Below are 20,644 nucleotides of genomic sequence, written 5' to 3'. Positions count from 1 at the left end.
GACTCCCACCCCCACTAAGAAAACTACTCACTTTTGATAGACAATTTACTATCATATCCTGGTGGCTTGCGTGTTTTCTTTTCTTTTTTTTTTTTGAATTATACTAAATTTCCTGTTGGGGTAATGAAATAATTAAGAAAAGGTGTCATTTGAAGTATAATATACAAGAAAAGAAAATGCCAAATGAAAATGCCAAATGCCAAATGATTTTTCTAATGCCAAACGGTTTTCAAAAATGCCAGATTTTTGGAATCTGGCATTTAAAATGCCAAACTGGCAACCCTGGACATCTTTATAATTATACTATTATTAGACAATGCACACAATACAAGTTGAGTAGGGATCGTTGGGAGTGTGCAGGGATGAAGGACTCCGTGGGGTCAGGGATTTTTATTTATAGTACCATGGGGCTCTTCTCGGTGCATACTTTGTTTACTGTTCTTTTTGATATTTAATATATATTTTAGCAAAACCAACAATGATAAAATATATATTTATTGCCATTCTCTTCATCCGTATATCTAAGTGAAGCAAAGCCTCTTCTTTCAGTGATAAAACTGATATGGTTTTAATTTATCCCAAGTAGGACCTCAGGGCGTGCATCGCTAGATTGGCCGTCTTGGCCTAATTATTTTAGCAGTGAAAGACAATAGTTAGTTGGGGAGGGAGGGTGGAGGGAGATTGGGGAGTGGTAACTAACTTTCTTCAAGGTACAACAGAGTATAGGATAAGGACAGGACGGCCAAACGAATACTGGCTCATATAAACAAACAAAAAAAACTTCCCCACCACACCACACCCTCCGCTCATTGTCACCCCGCGCAGGCAACGGGGGAAAGATGAAACGTGCCGATTTGACGCTACCGCTACCTTCGCGGAGCGACGCACGAGTCATCAAATATTAAATTCAAAACAAAAAGCAGTATGAGCTAAATTTTTAATTTTATCAAAATTTTAAAATTGAAGTTTTTTGTTTGGTTGACATGCTAATCTACGGAAAATATAGGGCGGCACAAAACAACTTCGCTCTATTGACCGACCGCCAGTGTAGTCTACATAGATTACTCAGACAATGTTTAAATTTGCACTAATATTATAATAAATCGATTCTGTCAAAATATTTTCCTTTAATATAACTTGTGTACAACTTTGATTTTAATGATAAGCAGATTTAAACTTGTCATTTACATAAGTGTTTTGTCAGTAAAATGAATTATATAAAAAGGTTTTTAAGCGGGGTTTTTTTTTTCTTGTGTCGTACGGATTTGGGGCATGCCACTTTTCCCCATGCCCCAAAACCGTAGTGCCTCGCCCCAAATCCGAACGATTAATCCAAGTATCCAAAATTTCACATTAATTTAAAAATGTCACCATTAATAATAATAATTAATAATAATTCTAAAAACAAGAAGGGGTTCAAAACCAATAGTAACACCGATCCAATTCGTGTCAATAACCATTACTATCATGCCTTTCGTGTTATATTAATCTATCGTTTGATAAAGGGGAAACCCGAAACGTCTGCAAAATTCGTCTTTTTACATAAACTGAAGTTGAGATTCTACCACATCAATGTTATCAATTTTATTTTGAAAATATATTATGCTGTATGACTATAAATTTAATGCTGTCCGAGTTTGTGGCAAGGTTTGACTAGGGTTAGAGACGATCCTTTTTGGGATCGTGGATAGCTCATACGGTAGAGTCACGATCTTCCCGGCCAAGCGGAGTTGTCGTACCAGTAAGGTCGCGGGTTCAAACCCCCATCACCGCCGCGAAATTTTTATTATCTATTGTCTTCTGGCACTTTCCTACTCACTTCATCTCTTGTTGGTATGAGCGTACTTATTTAGGACGAGGGGGTTTGATAATCTAATTTCGGTTTTCTATATTATATTACTTCACATATATACATTAAACCAATCAAAAGACGTCAAATAATTGAGTTTCTAAGACAGTGAGATTTTAGTTACAGTAATATTAGTCAGAGCTGTTAGAATTTGAGCCGAGGGGCGCACTTTCAAAATCACAGCATCGCCCAAATGCATAATGATTGCTCGCCCTGTGGAGATCGCCAGGCGGAGGCAGCACTGGGCTCTTTGAGTCCGTTTTTATTAGGTAACTTGGACTATTACTACCGCTTAGTCTCTGACTTTAGTCAAGGACTTGACAAAAAATCGGATTTTATGTGAACTAACCAAGCAAGTTCCAGACTAAAATCACGGCACCTTCGGACTAAGTTTGGCCAAGTTTTAGACATTTGCTGAGGCTAGACTGAGACTAGTTACTAGGAAACATCATAGCGTCGACATAACCACCCAGAAAGAGGAGCTCGTTAGCTCTCCTCTTTCTAGGATAACAAGAAAGCAGCTATTTTTAGATTGAGAGAGCTTCGATTCGGAAGGAAAATACGTGGGTTACGAATGACAAAGGCAAAAATTGTCCTGTCGCTATTTTGACACTGGGGAAAAAAAACAAACTGTAAGGTAAGTGCAGATCCTCGAAAGTACACATTATTGTGAGTAAAAACTTGTTTTAAAAAAACAAAACTAAAAAACATTAATCGAGTGGCGAGTGGACGGAGACTCGAAGTCGAAGGGTTCGCTACAAAGAACAACAACAACAAAAATAACAAGGTTCCTTCTCATAGAAGTTGGATGCCATGGTCTTCCACAATTCTCTGTCTGGTGCTATATCTTAGCAGTCCTTCGCCATGCTCCCAGCCATTTCTTTTATTTTTCCCAACCAGCTCCTTTCGTTGTCTCCCTCTCCCCCTTTTCCCCATTAATTTTTCCTTCAAGTATTGGCTTCTGGAGGCTGTTGTGGCATCGTAATGAGGCCATAGTACGCCAACTTGCTATGCTGTACAGTCACCAGAATCACTTTCTTTCTTATATTTAATCCATCCTATACCATTTTGTTTGATTTTTTTTTCTCTTTCCGTGACACCTTCCCCATCCAGCTGTTTGCACCACATTTCAAAAGCATCGATTCTTTTTTCTCGCCCAGTGTTCAATGCCCATGTCTCATATTCCTAAAAAAAAATGTAGACCAGATGAAGCACTTCTAAGTCGAATGATAACTTTCCATCTTATATGTTCGTTATTTAGAATCTTTTTGTTTTTCATCTATGCATTTTTTTTTGCCAACCCTATTCTTCTTCTTATTTCTTGTTCCGATTTTCCATCTTTTGTTATTAACTGACCAATTTATACAAAGCTTTCGACTGCTATTGTATTTCCATCAATTTGTATTTGTAATTTTAGTGTTTCTACATTTTTGGGTATGATCATTGCTTTTGTTTTCTTGACATTTATTTTCAATCCCTGGAGCCTTCTCAATCTTGATTCCACCAGCACCACCAGAGGACATAGATTCAAACTCTCCAAGGAAAGGTTTTCTCTAAACCTTAGGCAGAACTTTTTCTCAGTTCGGGAACCGCCTGCCTGCAACAGTTGTCGACGCCCCTTCATTGCAGGATTTCAAGCGCCGTCTTGATGCCCATTGTGAAGCAGAAAAATACTGTTTGTAAAGAGCAGATAAAAGGCTGTAAAAGCCTACATAAATCTGGACTTATAGCATCATATCATAATATCAGGACATGCCTTCGTCTTGTGGGTCGGGAGGGAAAGCTACTGGCTATATTAACAACAGAAGAGTAACTTTACGAATAATGCATTGGAATGCAGAAGGCATTTTGCAACCAAAACAGATGCATTATACCACTTCCTCAAACGTCACCAGATTGATGTCTGCTGTAAATTGACACAGTCACCTATCTGCTCAAATTCCCGGATAAAGTGTGGAACATCCGACACGCATTCACCTGCACGGATCGTAGTCTTATTTACGGTATAATCTGCAAACGTTGCCACAAGACATACATGTAATGAAAGAAACTGGCTAGAGATTAAGCGACAGGTTTGGACAACATCTGCGGTCTATTGAAAAAGACGAGGACAAACCTGTCTCCCACCACTTCAATGGGTCCAGTCATCGAGAATTGCACGACATCCAAATCGCCGTCCTTCAGTTTTGTCACACCACTAAACAACATAGGAAATACAGGGAGGCACTACTACTACTACTACTACTACTACTACTACTACTACTACTACTACTACTACTACTACTACTACTACTACTACTACTACTACTACTACTTTTACTACTACTACTACTGCCACTAATGATTATAATATAGTAATACCCACATCCCTTATATTTTGTATTTATTTCCAATTCCATTGTATTTATTTTCCAACAATAGTCTACACGTTATCATATTATTTCACTTTCTATATCTACTGCATTACACAGTTCCTCTCCTCTTCACCTCTTTTGACTTAATTAATTTGCGCACCTTTTACAAATATTTATTGGTCTATTTTGATTCGTGCTTCCTTACAAAGGAGCATACTATTTCCTTTGTTTATTCATCTTAACAATATCACTACCACATTATCTCATTCGCCTGTAGTGTTTCATTCATCCTGTTTTGTTGATAAAAGGGAAACCCGAAACGTCATATCGTAGTCTAATTTACGGTATAATCTTCAAACGTTGCCACAAGACATACGTGGGAGAAACTGGCAAGAGATTTAAGCGACAGGTTTGGACAACGTTTTATCTTTTTTCGTATATTGAATTGAAGCTTACATTCAATTTCACGTTGTTATTTATTTCTTCGAGCTTCGAGCAGCAACATTTTTCATTACCATGAGAATAGAGACACTAACATAAATTCATAGCTACAATAGCGTCAGAGGCAATGCAATCGTTAAGAGGACCTCCACCGTAATCAACAAAGCCGGAATAACAATGCAATTTGGGATTCCATACTACCTGTTGACGGAGTCTCATCTCGTCTACCACCAACGAGCAATGAGGACCGTGAGCGTCAACCATTTTTTTTTCAACTTCTAACATCTCTGTCAGGAATCCAGGATTACAATTTAAAGAATCTTTCCATTTTCTTATCGTTGAAGGGTGTGGCAAATTCAAAATCGAACGCACGTATGTATTTATTGCTTTTGGTGACAGGGAGTGGAGTGTCGCAGCAAACTTATTTATTACTGTTCGATCGCAATATTGTCGTGCGGTGCTTTTTTCGTTCTTGTTTTTGAATATGTGTTTGAACAAGGACACAAACATTCCCGATTTTCCAAAAGCATCATCAAGAATGTCGTATGCCGCATTTTCTATCATTTTTTTTTATCACATAAGTTTTTGATATCTTTTAGTTTTTGCTGCCCACGAAGCTTTCTCTTAATAAATTTGCTTTGCTGATTTTGTAATTTTATTGCAAGAGAGTGATTTTTAAATTTTTTTTTTTACATTTTATAATTATTAGTCTATCATCAATGTTTGTACAATAAGCCCCATGGTCATGAAATATGTTTTTGATCATTGTAGTTTTGTTTTGCATTTTTTGGGGACGTACTGTCTTATTATTTGTCTCCGTGGTTGCGAGACGTTTGTCTGTAAACGAGTAGGATAGCTGAATTTTGAAGGAACAACATTTCTCTTTAACATTCTTCTCCTACCCACCTCGTGGTAGTCTTCTTTTAAAAAATGTTCACTGCACAATCGATGAGAATTGTTTGGAATAAATTTGACACGCCGCACCACCAGAATCCATTTGTCTAGCAGAATTTTGTTATTTAATGAAAATTTATGAAATGTTATGTCATTTCTCTATCACTGGACACGTTGCTCTGTCTTTTCAAGTCCTGATTAGTGCACCCATGCTGCCCAAGAAAACACCATTACAATAATATTCTTAATATATTGTGATAATATACATCTCAATACAAGTCACAATCATAGTACACACATCCCTGTCTTATGAATGGAACGTGTATAAATTGATACTCGATATATATATTAATTCCAAACCGACACTTATAAATGAAGGTTCATAATGATATTAATTTATTAAATTGTAAATAATAAATATTCCACATTGGGTTTTTTATAGCGAATCCTTCTGCTCTGGTAATTACACCAAACACGGACTTGTATTAAATTCTTATTGCGCGCTACTGCACGCGCAGGTAATCACGAGGCATGTCCGCTGCTTTCTCACTTCTTCATCGCGGCCGTGTCCATGCGAGAGCCACGTTTACGGAACTCTTTACTGAGGGAGTCTAGTCTAGTCCTATGTTTGGCAACATTTATTTGTTTACATCTCTTACAGCTGTGGACAACGCGGTAGAAGTAGTTTTAAGTGGACAGTGATAAATTTGTTTGATCGGTGCCACGGTAATGAATAAATAAGAACAGGAAAGCATTGTTCTTATCTCCCCGAGGGAACAGAGAATATTAAATAATCAAATTCATATTATCTCACTCAACTCCGACAAAAGTATCAAGAAAACGGTAGGGGCTGCCTGAAGTTGAAGTACTGAAGTTGAAGTTGAAGCCGGTGACCGTGAAAATACTAACAAACGAGTGAAAATGGAGAGGCTTCGTATGGGAACAATAAGGCAATGGACGTTTCGGGTTCAAACCCTTCGTCAGCACAACAATACAAATTTAATGTGGAAAACAAATAAAATAAAATGCAAAATTTGTATCGTCTGTACTCAGTGGTGGTTGGAGTATGAATGAAGTGTAATAACAGTAACAGTATTAGAGTATCTAGTAGTAGTAGTAGTAGAAATAGTAAGAGAAAAGTAATAGTAGAAGTAGTCGTAGTGGTTATAGTAGTAACAGCTGCGTTGTGTGGCCTTGAGCAAGTCACCACCTCGCCCTAGCTCAATTTGCGGCGCTGCACTGCGGCTGACGCCTGGGTTATTCCAGTCTTCCCTTGGAATAGACCCTAGAGACAAATTTCCCCTATGGGATGAATAAAGGGAATTTTCTTTATTTAATTTTATTTATACGAAGCCTCTCCAATTTCACTATTTCGTATGTATTTTCAACTTCGACAATCACTTGGACATCACAGTTCATCAAGTTCATTCATTGTTATTGTTGTAGTAAAGTAACAAAACTGACAGACACAATTACTTTTTTTCTTGTAGAATTGGTCGACTAAGGGCAAAATTTTAATTTGAAAAGGCAACGTGTTCGTAGAAACGAAAATATGAAGATTGTTTGAGCTTCAATAAAATAATAATAATAAAAATCAAAAACCATAAAACATTGTCAATTAAAAGAGTGTTAAACTTAATCAAGCCCATAATTGTGATTAGTTATCGGATTTGCTAATATGCACACATCGGTAGGCATTTCCATCACAATAGAAATGCGTAATGTTTCAATAAATTATCACTCACGAGGGGTACAGCATGGAATTTGAAATTAATACAGTAAAATTACTTTAAACCGAAAGAAGCTAAACCGAAAAATACCTTAAACCGCAAAGAATTTACTAAATTGTACTAGTTTCTCCATTTTCTTTGTACTAATTCTTACGATGAACGGAAATACAGTAAAATTACTTTAAACCGAAAGAAGCTAAACCGAAAAATACCTTAAACCGCAAAGAATTTAATAAATTGTACTAGTTTCTTCATTATCTTTGTACTAATTCTTACGATGAACCGAAATACTTCTAAGAAGGACTTTCTTTAAACCGAAACAATTTGAGACCACCTTCCTTTATTCTCTCTCAATTTTTCTTCAAAAATTGGGGAAGGTGGCCACACGTAACAATGCCGGCGATATTAAACAGAGCGTACGTATAAGATGAGGGTGATGGGTGAGGTGGGGGGGGGGGGGGGGGGAGGCAAACACTGCACTTGGGCTCGGCCAACACCACAATCGCACAGACTGAAAAAGGAAGACAGCGGGTGACTGGCAGGCGAAAAATGAGGAAAGAGGAGGAGTTGGGGTGTAGAATCACGCAAGCGAGATGTTCTCGCTCGTGTGTTGATGCTTTGGAACTGACTGGATTTTAAACACGAGAATAAGGAAGGGGGGGGGGGTAGACAACTTACAATTGACATGCCATTTCATTTCCACTTTGTTTAAGTGTGTGTGTGTGAGGGGGGGGGGGGTTCTATGAAATTAGGCCTTTGAACCTAATGGCTTTTCAACAAAAGAGAGATGTGTAGTGGACAGGTTAGCATTGACACTCCTTTTCATTTCCATTTCACTCCACCTCTGAGAAGCTGCGCGTCATTCATTATCAATTATCGCACAAGAACTTTCGATCTTATTTTAGCTTTGCATTTTACTAAAAGATGTCTAAAAGAAAGCACTGTGCTTACACGTTTGAGTTTAAAATCAAAATACTATGTGAAGTCGATGAAAAAAAAGTTGATCAAGACAGAGATATGTAAAAAACACGGCATCCCGAACCCAACTCTTTCAACAATTTTGAATTGAAAACGAAAACCCCCAAAAATATTTTTAAAACACACCAAAAAAATAAAATAAATAATGGTTACGAAGACGGCATTTATTCAACAACTCCATTTAACGGGAAACCCATGATACCATTAAATGAGCAAATTCCTTAAAAAGCTACTACCATTGAAAAACATTGCAAAATGGGAACTTGCTTTAAACCAAAATGTCTTTAAACCGAAATGGTTTAGAAGGTCCCCAAAATTTCGGTTTAAAGTAATTCTACTGTACTTCTAAGCAGGACTTTCTTTAAACCGAAACAACTTGAGAGCACCTTCCCCTTTTCTCTCTCTATTTTTCTTCAAAAATTTGGGAAGGAGGCCACACGTAATAATGCCCAGCGATATTAAACAGAGCGTAAGTATAAGATGAGGGTGATGGGTGGGTTGGGGGGAGGCAAACACTTCAATCACTGCACTTGGACTTGGCCAACACCACAGTCGCACAGACTGGAAAAGGAAGTCAAAAAATGAGGAAAGAGGGGGAGTTGGGGTGTAGAATCACGCAAGCGAGATGTTCTCGCTCGTGTGTTGATGCTTTGGAACTGACTGGATTTTCAACACGACGATAAGGGGGGGGGTAGACAACTTACCATTGAATTGAAATGCCATTTCATTTCCACTTTGTTTAAATGTGTGTGTGAGGGGGGGGGGGGGAGGTTCTATGTAATTGGGCCTTTGAACCTAATGGCTTTTCAACAAAAGAGGGGTGTAGTAGACAGCTTAGCATTGACACTCCTTTTCATTTCCATTTCACTTCACCTCTGAGTAGCTCGCATCATTCACTATCAATTATCGCACAAGAACTTAGATCTTATTTTAGCTTTACATTTTACTAAAAGAAAGCACTGTGCTTACACATTTGAGTTTAAAATCAAAATACTATGTGAAGTCAATGAAAAAAAAAGTTGATCAAGACGGAGATATGTAAAAAAAACACGGCATCCCGAACTCAACTCTTTCAACAATTTTTAATGAAAAACGAAAACCCCCAAAAATATTTTTAAAATACACCAAAAAAAACAATTTAAAAAAAAACATTTTAAAAATGGTTACGAAGACGGCATTTATTCAACAACTCCATTTAAGGGGAAACCCATGAAACAATTAAATTAGCAAATTCCTTAAATAGTTACTACCCCTGAAAAACATTGCAAAACGGACATTTTATTGTCTAATATTATATTAAGTCATTAAAAAGCAACTTTCCCTTTATGTCGGATGATCGTATATTTCGAAAGATCCCATGTGTCATAGTTTTTACACCTGTCAATCATCGCAAAAATATAACTCGGAATCGGTAGTTACCTGCCTCCTAATTATATGTTTGTGAAAACTTAAAAAAAGAAAATTCTCTCTGACTCGGAAAGAAGTAAAAATAATTTACAAAAAATTAAATGTGAAAACTGGTTCCTAGTCAAAAGATCAGTAAAGTTAATCTGCTCATCAGGGACCACTTTTTTATGGAAGTATCAATAATTGAACACATTTGGTGGAGATTGGCACTCTATATATATTATTATTATTATAAAATAATAAAAATAATGGAATGTTGGAAAATCTCATAAGTATCATGGAATGCATGTAGGTTTCTTTACTTGTCTTTGTCTATTGTGGAGTAAGTTTGAGCTATAATTCTCTACAATTTTTTTCTCCTTAGACTCAGAAATAGAAAGCAATATGTCTCGGCCAATTGTACTGTGCACTGGCAACAAGAACAAACTGAAAGAATTTATTCAAATATTTGGAACAGATTTCCCTCACAAGGTTTGTTTTTTATTATTGTCTTGTAGAAATATTGCAAAAAATAATTGTTTAAGGGGGTCAGAACAGCTAACAGCCAAACCTCACAAAAATTTATTATGCATACAATTAAATTATGGACATGTCTTGGGAGGCCACGATTGATGTCTACTTCAGTCAGATATGTCAATTTAGCCAGGGAGATTGCAGTATTTTTTAATAATTTTTTTTTTTTTTGCATTGCGCAATTCAAACAGGCAACATTTTGCCCAACCATTCATCTTGTGTATCTCATCAGATGAACACAGCTTCATGAGAGCTTTGCTGCTGTGATTTTAAAAAATATAAGAACATAGCAGCATATTTTCTGACTAAACACATTCTTAGGGGTGAAAATATTCTCTCACTCTCATTGACAGACATGTCTGGGTACAATGAAAACGGGAGCTTTAATTTTTATTCCTGAACACATTAAAAAAAATCTTCAAATATTTTATTTAGTTTAATACAATTTCCATAATTATAACAACTTTGATCATAATAATGATAATAAATAATAATATATGGCATTTGAATACCGCCTTACCCGGATTTCATCATGCTCAAGGTGCTTTGCATTCTTAAGGAAAATAAAGAAATACAATGAAAGATAAACCATAGCAATTTAAATTACTTACATAGCAATAGACATTACATTTTACATACATGGCAGGAAAAACTTCATTTTCAAAATTGAAATCCTGAGATAAAAAGGTGAGTTTTCAATTTTTTGATGTGAAAGCTGATAATGAGTGAGCACTTCTACTATTCTGGAGGAGAGTGTTCCAAAAACTACATCACTTTTTAAAAAAAACTTGTCCTCTGTAGGTTTATATCATGCTGCAAACGTTGATATTGCCTTGTTTTTTTTTTATAGATTAAAAAAAAACAACATATATATTGAAAAAAATAAAATCAAAACGTCCCGAGATAATCTTGGTTGGGGACTGGAGGGGAGCTGGCAGCCCTTCTTTGGGCTTTTAGGGTACCATTTTCTGACTGCTATTATGTTCATTTTGAGTGGAAAAGTGGATGATCTGAATGATGAAAAATTGGAAGTAAATTTCTGAAATTAATAATTTGTGGAGTGTTTCAGCCCATATATATACATGCAATTAAGTAATGGCCGTAAACTTATACGACAAAAAGAGAGAAATGAAATTAAAGTGTTGCAAATATAGCAGTAAACTTTATAAATCAAAACAACAAAGAAAAAGAAAAAAAACAAGAAACTGATCTTGAACTGTTACAGCAGCAAAGAAAGCATGACAAAGTGACAATATTTTGCAAAGGTCTAAACGATAAGTCAAATTATCCCTTGGTGATATTCAACAAAATAAGAGCAAGCCATCCAAGTTTATGGTTCCCCACTCAAGAATGGATGCTCACTTGAACTTGTTTTTATACTATGAACATTGATGTCCTGAAATAGTCTCACATCTCCAATGAAAGAAAAATACTCTGATCTGTGAAATCTTCAAAATTGAAGTTACTGACTTAACCATGGTCTCCCTAGCCTCTTCCGTAAGTTATAGCGCTCTTTTTTTTTTTCAAGAATAACACAATAACACAAACATGTAAACATATAGAAGCATTAACAAACATGAAGTAAACTATAGTGTTGGGTTAAATATAAATTGATAAGAGTGGGTGAATCAGGCAACTGTACTAATGATAACGAAATGACTAAAAAATATTACATTGAAAAAGATCCATCTGGAACAGCATCATTCACATGGCTGCTATCCACCACTCCAAAAATTGGGTGTTCAAACTCAGTGTCCGTCTTGCATTTCCGCTCTTATATCTACTTAGGGGGGGGGGGGGGGGGGGGTGTCAGAGATTTCTTTTGAAGTGGGTTTCTCTCTCTCTCTCTCTTCATCTCTCTCTCTCTCTCTCTCTCTCTCTCTCTCTCTCTCTCTCTCTCTCTCTCTCTCTCTCTCTCTCTCTCTCTCTCTCTCTCTCTCTCATCCAAGTGGATCATGATATGCAAACTAAATCTCAGATTTGACTCCCACTCAACTCAGATGTTTGTTTATTTTCTGTTTACACAAATAGCACGACTCTACTCTCATACATATTTCTTTCTTATCATCTTCTTTTGTTTTCCTCATAAAAATATATATTGGTTATCATTTCCAAAACCACAGATTGAAATCCAGGATGTTGATCTACCAGAATACCAAGGGGAGCCAGAGGAAGTTGCCAGAGCAAAATGTGCTATGGCTGTGCAGAGTGTGAAAGGGCCAGTGATAGTGGAGGATACCAGCTTGTGCTATAATGCTCTTGGGGGGATGCCAGGTCCATATATTAAATGGTTTTTGAAGAAAATGGGAACAAATGGTAATTAATTTGTTTTGTTTTTGTTATTACGGTGGAACCTCCCGATAACGACATGCCACGGGACCGAGTTTTTATCTCGTTATCCGGAGATGTCGTTATTTAGAGGTTTCCAAGATGGCGGACAAAGTGGGCGTGGTAAGGCTCGCGGGACCAGTTTTTATTAACATTGACAAAACAAACAAAACATTGTAGTGTATTCCTCTTAGAGGGTTCTTGTGCGTGTGTCTGGATGAGACTTTTAGGTGATCTGAACTGAGTACACTGATAGTGTGCTCCTGGAATCTACACCTGTTCCCTATTTAAACCATTCCCCTTTGTCTTACTTTTTCTTATGTCATTTTAATTGTAAATCTAGAATGTTTTCTACTATCCAATTTTCTTCCTTTTTACTGGCGCTGATATGACATAGATGTGTCACAAGCGCTGTAAAACCCTTTAAAACAAACAAAAACAGGTAATTCGGACGCTGCGAGTTAGATAAAATCCCTCCTCCTCCTCCCACACAAACACAACTACTACTACTACTACTACTGCTACTACTACTACTACTACTACTACTACTACTACTACTACTACTACTACTACTACTACTACTACTACTACTACTACTACTACTACTACAACTAACTACTACTACTACTACTATACTACTACTACTACTACTACTACTACTACTACTACTACTACTACTACTACTACTACTACTACTACTACTACTACTACTACTACTACTACTACTGCTACTACTACTTCTACTACTACTATACTATTATTATTATTATTATTATTATTATTATTATTATTATATTATTATTATTATTATTATTATTATTATTATTATTATTATTATTATTATTATTATTATTATTATTATTATTATTATTATTATTATTATTATTATTATTATTATTATTATTATTATTATTATTATTATTATTATTTATTATTAATAGTATTATTATTAGTATTTTTTAAATTATTATTATTATTATTATTATTATTATTATTATTATTATTATTATTATTATTATTATTATTATTATTATTATTATTATTATTATTATTACCACTACTACTTCTACCACTACTACTACTACTACTACTACTACTACTACTACTACTACTACTACTACTACTACTACTACTACTACTACTTCTACTACTACTACTACTACTACTACTACTACTACTACTACTACTACTACTACTACTACTACTACTACTACTACTACTTCTATCACCACATAATATCACATTTTCCAAGATTTTGTGGTTACTTGCTTACACTTACATTTATACCTTGGTTTTTATTAATGCATATCAGCCAAGATTCGTCAAAAAAAGCTGCGTTCTCATTGGTTTCAAAAGCTGCGTTATCATTGGTCAATCGTTTTTATAAACTTTGAGTACTCATACTCGGTATTTTTAGTATCAGATCGCTAAAATGATGTCGTTATTCGGAGGTTTTATAAAAAAGTGCGTCGTTATTTGGAGGTTTTTTTTAACTGATCTTAAATAGAAAAAAAATTGGGACCACGGGCCAATGTCGTTATCAGGAGGTTGTCGCTATTCAGAGGTGTCGTAATCGGGAGGTTCCACTGTAATTGATATCACTGGTGTTTAGCTGTTTATTTTCCTCGCCACTAGAAACATAACAAATTATAGCACGATGAACTAAAAAAATAACAACCCAAATTTGGGCTTTTAATATAGCTCAATATCCACAAAACATATTCAAAGTGCTTTACAACTAGTTGATAAAAAGTAGCAATGACTATCCCGCACAAATCTTTGGGCCTCTTTTTCGCTCACTAAGTGCCCAAATTCGCGACAAAATATGGGACGAAGCCATTTGGTATATGCTATTAAAAAAAATTAATTACGACGCTGTTTATCGATGAATATGACTGAAAGTTGGCACACAGTTAGACAAAAGGTCATTTTAGATTATGTCAAGCAACAAAACTCGTACGATTACCAGAAGACCGTTAAAAATAGATTTTTAATCTTTGGAGTAAAATATTTCTGAAACTACCGGGCGTGTAGGTTTTGTCGCTGACAAGGTAATATATGTACATTTCTTCTTTTTGGTTGTAAAATTTCATATGAATATGACAAGTACTTTTCCCGTATTTTTCAAAACACCATCCTAATTTGCTCTTCATTCGTAAAAGACAAAGCCATTTTGCCCCCCTACAGCACGAATCACAAGTTCAAAACGATTTGGCACCAAACAGCGGCTGAGTGAGTCGTGGCAAAGCGTTTTCTGATTGGTTGACCTCGTTTTAAAGTTCATGACTAGTTAAAATGTCTGCGCAGTCTCACTGGCAGAGGGGTGTTTATCGTCTGCCATTGCGTTTGGGTTCAATAAACAGCTGATAATTTGACTGTTTAATTTACAAGAATTTAAGAAATTATAATGTTAAAAACTTTCGATTGCAATATGATCTACTTAATTATTGTTTAATTATTGTGTTCAAGTCACGTTCTATCAGTAACCTTTGTCCCCTTGTTCAATTTCTCTTTTCCTTCTATACTTCTTTTGTTTACGTACGCAATCTCTCTCTCTTTCTCTCTCTCTCTCTCTCTCTCTCTCTCTCTCTCTCTCTCTCTCTCTCTCTCTCTCTGTGTTTGTGTGTGTGTGTGTGTTTATATATACGTTAGAACTCTTCTAATGTTTTCATCATATTCTCTATCAAATTTGCCATAAAATTGCCAAATTTCAATCTTTTAATCCACTTATTACGCAAGATACAACCAAAGGTCGAAAAAAATGCCGAAAAAGCGTCCCATATTTTCGCATTTTTTTCCTCTCTGGGTCATCCAAATAAATGACACCTTTGAAACTGCATAACTTGTTTATTTATGAATGGAATTTCAAAATTCAAAAACATTTTTACTCAGTGGAGATAGGGCTTTGATTTCAGACAAAAATTTTCCTCAAAAAGAGAAAAAAACATTTTTCATAGTCATTGCTATAAAAAGTTGTAATCTAATCACTTCCTGAAATCATTTTTTTCCAATTAACCACAGCATAAACTCCCCCAGATTAAAAAAAAAAAATTGCACCCATCTGCGCGTCATAATGAGATGCTATTGCCTAGGCATTCCTTGAAGGAATATAAATATCCATCAAACAAGATGTCTGATGTCAACAGTAACCACCAATGTTGTCCAAAGTGAGCAAATTGGGGGTTAAAAATCTTGCCAAGGAAAAAAAAGAAAGTGACTGGAGCATACCATCAGGGTCACATTGCAATGCCTTAACCACTCAGACTCAGAACTGTTACACAAGTCAGCAGCGAATCAAGAATGCATTGTCTACCCATTTGTCTCATTGAACAAACAAACCATTTGGTGATGACAGCCTTGAAAAAACAAAGCCATCACTCATAATCCATCGCACCAATGGTCATGGTCAGTTTGCATGCGAACCTAGCATTGTGGCCAATGACCATGAATGTGACGATGGCAGTCGATAGTCACTAACAGTAACAGGGGATATGGGATACAGGTAAATTTAATTGCTTACACCTCTGTGATGAATGGTACGACTAATTTGCATTTAATGAACCATCATTTTAAAAGAGTAAAGACAATGAAAGAGCTCTTGAGTGGGGACTGTCGTTGTCAAATGTCATCCCCATTAAGCGGCGGGTCGCGGCAATAAAGTGACTGGGAGTTGGAAATGGTATGATTTTTTATATAAAAAAGATTCCCTTACCAAGGAATCGTCCCATTAAAGTGGCTGTCCCAATAACGGCTTGGACTGTAAAAATAATTCCATTAAACAAGTGTTGTAGGTCATCTGTTATTCTTTATTGTAACTGTATTGCAGAAATTTGACTTTTGTTGAATGATTTATGCAGGCATATGAGAACAAGATGTTTAAGATGGAATTTATTATTGCAGAGTTTGCTTTATTTTATTTTTTAAAACTTTGAGTAGTCAATGGAGCACGTGTGAATGCTACCACTGTGTTACTACCGATAGTTGATCTTATGCAAGCTTATATTTTTTTGTCTCTAGAGCCTTTATTATTTTTTAACCATAAATTTGCCTGTGAAATGGTCTCCTTTCTCTCCTGTTCTTTTCCACTTTTTTTTCGAAATTAATAATAAAAGCTTTTATAGCTAAATGCTAGAACAGATAAATGAATTAATGAATTTTTCAATTTCCGTAGGTCTTTATAGACTTCTACATGGGTTTGAAGACAAGACAGCATATGCACAGTGTGTCTTTGCCTATAGCTCTGGTGAGGGAGCTCCAATTCATTGTTTTAGTGGCAAGTGCAATGGATCCATTGTTGAACCACGAGGACCAACTGATTTTGGGTGGGATCCAGTATTTCAGCCAGACGGATATAAGCAGACCTATGCAGAATTGGACAAAGATGTAAAGAACAAGATATCGCACAGATATAAAGCAACAGTGGCTTTGAAAGAGTTTTTAGAAAAGAACTAGAGTAATTTGTAAATGGAAATGATGTCCCTTATCTTTATTTGATATTATCTCATATTATTCTCAGTATTTCCAATCTGTTGATTCATTGAAAATAGTTGAAGGCACAGCACAAAGTAGGTGATATGTATAATTTTTATTTTTCACCTGTGTGCTAAGATTTCTGTGTGTGTTCATTTTGTATTTGTGGCATTTTATCCTTCCTCAAAGATTATTATAAATAAAGTTTTTTTGTTTTTTTTTTTACTTCACAATTCTCATTTTATCATTTTGCTGTTAAAAGTGTGCTTTTACTTTTTAGAATACCTCTTTCATGGTAAAAGGCTGAAAGGTATTTGAACATTGGAGTTTTACGGGTTTTACCCGGTCTTTAAACCGTGTCAAATAGTATTTTAAGAAACTGCAGTTGAAAAAGGAAGGTTGAAACACTGAAAAACATTAAAAAGCGAGGCCAAGTATTTGTATAATTATTGTATTTTTTTTTTTTAATGAAATGAACCATTTGTTTTAAAAACATTTTACAAAATTCAGAAAATTGCTTTATTTGAAATGGATGCCCATGCTTAGAACACCATTTGGTGGGGTCTTTTGCCCTCCCATAGTGGACATGGATGTCACTTGCTGTGCCTCCTATCCCCTATATATCTGTTTTCCAATTTGCTTTCTGTCTTTGCCATGGAATGAGATTTCTTGGATTTAACCTATTCCTCGGCTGGGAGGAAAACAGTCAAAAGTGTAGTTATAGTTTTGGGAGATGATAATATATATTTTTTTTTCATATAAATATTTTCTCTGTTATGCACTGTTATATTTTTTGTTTTGAATATGATGTATTCAATGATCTATAAGCAGTGGGATCGGATCAGGATGAAACTTAGATGATCTCAAACTAAGTACACTGACAGTGTGCTCTCAGAATCTGCATATGTACTTTTAATTGTAAGTCTTTAACTTTTTGACACTCCCATTTTCTTCCTTTTGACTGGCACTTGAATAACTTTAAGGTGTCGCAAGTGCCTTAAAACACTCAAAAACAAAAACATAGAAGACCGTACTAAAGGAGATGCACTATTCAAGTTTGTCATGACAATATAAAAAAATAATTTGAATAATATTTATACAATGTACACACCATTTTATGCGTCTGTATAGCAGGCTATGGCATAATCGTTTGGATTGTGTAAGTAGAATTATCATTAGGGCGGGGGAACATTGGCTTCTTGAGCGGGATACTCTACATTGATCTATCTTTGCTGTGTCTGCTTTCTATGTAATCATTTGCTCTGTCTATGAAGCTTTTTCTGTGTTCTTGTTCCATTCAGATCATTTGGTTTTGACCTAGCCTTACCAACTGGGGGGGGGGGGGGGGGGGGGGGGGGGTCCTCTGACCTCCCATAGTGGGCAGGAGGTCACTTGCTGTGTCTTCTATCATCTTCTGTTTTCGTCTTTGTCTTGAAATGAGATCACTATTTTGTCCCATGGAGTCCCATGGCTGAGAGGGAAACAATGAAAGGTGTAGTATTAATTTTGGGAAATGATGTTTTTTCCTTATTAATCATCTCTTTGTCATATACAGTAGTAATTTTTTGTTTTGAATATCATGTTTTGTAAGTATATTAGTGTATTCCGAGTGGTAGGATCCTGGACTTGTGTCTAGATGAGACTTTTATGTCGTCTCAAACAAAATAAATTAATAGTTTGCTCTTGGAATCCACATGTGAACCAGTTCTCTTCGCTATTCCTTTTCTCACATGCTTTAATTGTAAAAATGTAGATTTTTCTTTTACTATCCCATCTCCTTTTTCCTGTTGCTGAAATGACCTAAAAGTGTTTGTTTGTTTGTTTGTTTTTAAGAGTTTTACAGCGCTTGCAACACATTTAGGTCATATCAGTTCCAGTAAAAAGGAGTGTATTCCTCTTAGTGGGGACCTGTGCTTATGTCTGAATGAGACATTTAGGTGATCTCAAACTAAGTATTTTGAAAGTGTGCTCTTGGAATCTGCATCTGTTTCCTACTTGAACCAATTCCCCTTTGTCTTACCTTTTCTTGGGTGCTTTAATTGTAATTCTAAATCTTTTCACTATGCCATTTTCTTCATTTTTACTGGCGCTGATATGACCTTAATGTGTTGCAAGCGCCGTAAAACCCTTAAAAACATAAAAACATAAAACACAGTTTTGTGTGTTGGTACGTTCTATCCAGCTGGTCGATGTGTTGGTGAGACTTAGGGTGATTTCAAGTTTGACACGTGGATAGATTGCTCTCAGAATCTACTAATGTTCCCTGTTTTAACTGAAATTAAAAAAAAAAATAAATCAGCTCTTACATAGCGCAATATCTTCGAAACATGCTCAAAGCTCTTTACAAAGGGTCAGTGACCAACAGTAACACGTAACATGTAGAACGAGACATGACCGTTAATGTCTGTCAGAAAAAAAATGGTAATATCGCATATTACAATTTTTTCTGACAGCAAGACGTTAACGGCCAGGTAATCATTTTACACCTAGGTATGGTGAGAGAATGTAAGTAAAGAGACTTCTCCAAGGACTCCACTATGTGCAGAGCGAGGCTTGAACTCAGGACCTTCCAATCCAAAAGCGAGTGTCACACCACAAGACCACATAGCCGTCCTAGTCCTGCTTGTCTCAATTTTTCTTGTGGGTTGTAAGTGCAGACCATAATCTTAATATTCCCACCAGTCATAAAATAAAATAAGTGGAAAAGAAAAGAGAAAATCTAATTTACACCCACACACTTTGTACAATTGCACATCATCAATGGTATGGGAGCGATCTATATTCATGTTTTCGTCCAACCAGGTCATCAATCACACGATTTGTTGCTTTCCAACGATTGGATATACGTACGTCATTTATAGAATACTTTGTTAAACTAGTCGAATAAACTTTTCAGTGTTTTTATTTTTGACTGGTATTAACCCATGAACGTGAACAGAAGGCACCTCAGTACATGCTTATCACCCGAAGCACACAGCCCACAGATCCTGAGCATCACTTACAATAAGCAACAATAATGTGATGTCAAAATACTGGTTCTAATCTCCCTGGAAGTGTGAAACCAGTCCTACGGATGGCTGGATACATGCCTTGTGCAACTGATAGTTTGAAAGATCATTCATCCTCGCTCTTTTACGCCATGCAATTATAAGAATCTGCATGTACATCCTGCGACTAAAATAGTCATCCACCGTATGATTCAATCTGTTCATTGTTTGTCATCTGGAGGACTGGTTTCACACTTCCAGTGAGTTATAACTGGAAGAGAGGAAGGTGTGACATCAAGACTTCTACTTCCAATTTTAACTCAACGTTTGAAAAATGATGCATATTGTTGTCAAGTGATGAGATGCAATATATTGACATAATTGCTCTTGGTCGTCTTTGGACATGTAGTGACATAATTACCTTCTGGGATATACTATATTATTATTATTATTAGCATTATCATCATCATCGTCATTGTTATTTATTATTATTATTATTATTATTATTATTATTATTATTATTATTATTATTATTATTATTATTATTATTATCATTATTGTTATTATTATTCCTATTTAAAACTGGGAAACACCATGTGACGTGTGCAAAACAAATAACAAGAGAGATCAGACGAAAGCAGACGGTAACCATTTAGATAACGTCTTCAAAACAAAAGTCTGGTAGCATGTGGT

At 35.8% G+C, this 20,644-nt stretch overlaps 1 protein-coding gene across 3 annotated transcripts; it reads left to right on the top strand.

The window, feature by feature from the left end:
* Positions 1-2,465: 2,465 nt before the first annotated feature.
* Positions 2,466-17,189, top strand: LOC144975811 (inosine triphosphate pyrophosphatase-like). Of its 3 annotated transcripts, none has more exons than XM_078920009.1 (4): positions 2,466-2,486; positions 10,018-10,124; positions 12,290-12,482; positions 16,666-17,189. In XM_078920009.1, exons 2-4 carry the CDS (start codon positions 10,038-10,040, stop codon positions 16,944-16,946), a joined length of 561 nt encoding a protein of 186 aa, XP_078776135.1. In that variant the 5' UTR covers positions 2,466-2,486; positions 10,018-10,037; the 3' UTR covers positions 16,947-17,189. The 3 variants fall into 3 exon arrangements, with proteins under 3 accessions (XP_078776135.1, XP_078776132.1, XP_078776127.1); XM_078920006.1 differs by lacking the exon at positions 2,466-2,486 and adding an exon at positions 6,159-6,264; XM_078920001.1 differs by lacking the exon at positions 2,466-2,486 and adding an exon at positions 6,171-6,381.
* Positions 17,190-20,644: the final 3,455 nt, after the last annotated feature.

Source organism: Berghia stephanieae, chromosome 1, assembly GCF_034508935.2.
Source record: "Berghia stephanieae isolate SIO BIC M18660-M18661 chromosome 1, UCSD_Bste_1.3, whole genome shotgun sequence".
Taxonomy (NCBI): Eukaryota; Metazoa; Mollusca; class Gastropoda; order Nudibranchia; family Aeolidiidae; genus Berghia; species Berghia stephanieae.
This window is presented reverse-complemented; position numbering and strand designations above follow the sequence as displayed.

What these genes read in the sequence shown, in the direction of transcription:
- LOC144975811 (XM_078920009.1), top strand. Translation starts at nt 10,038, where the DNA reads ATGTCTCGGCCAATTGTACTGTGCACTGGCAACAAGAACAAACTGAAA. An exon ending in GAACAGATTTCCCTCACAAG is followed by an intron (nt 10,125 to 12,289) that starts GTTTGTTTTTTA and finishes CCAAAACCACAG; the next exon opens with ATTGAAATCCAGGATGTTGA. An exon ending in GAAGAAAATGGGAACAAATG is followed by an intron (nt 12,483 to 16,665) that starts GTAATTAATTTG and finishes CAATTTCCGTAG; the next exon opens with GTCTTTATAGACTTCTACAT.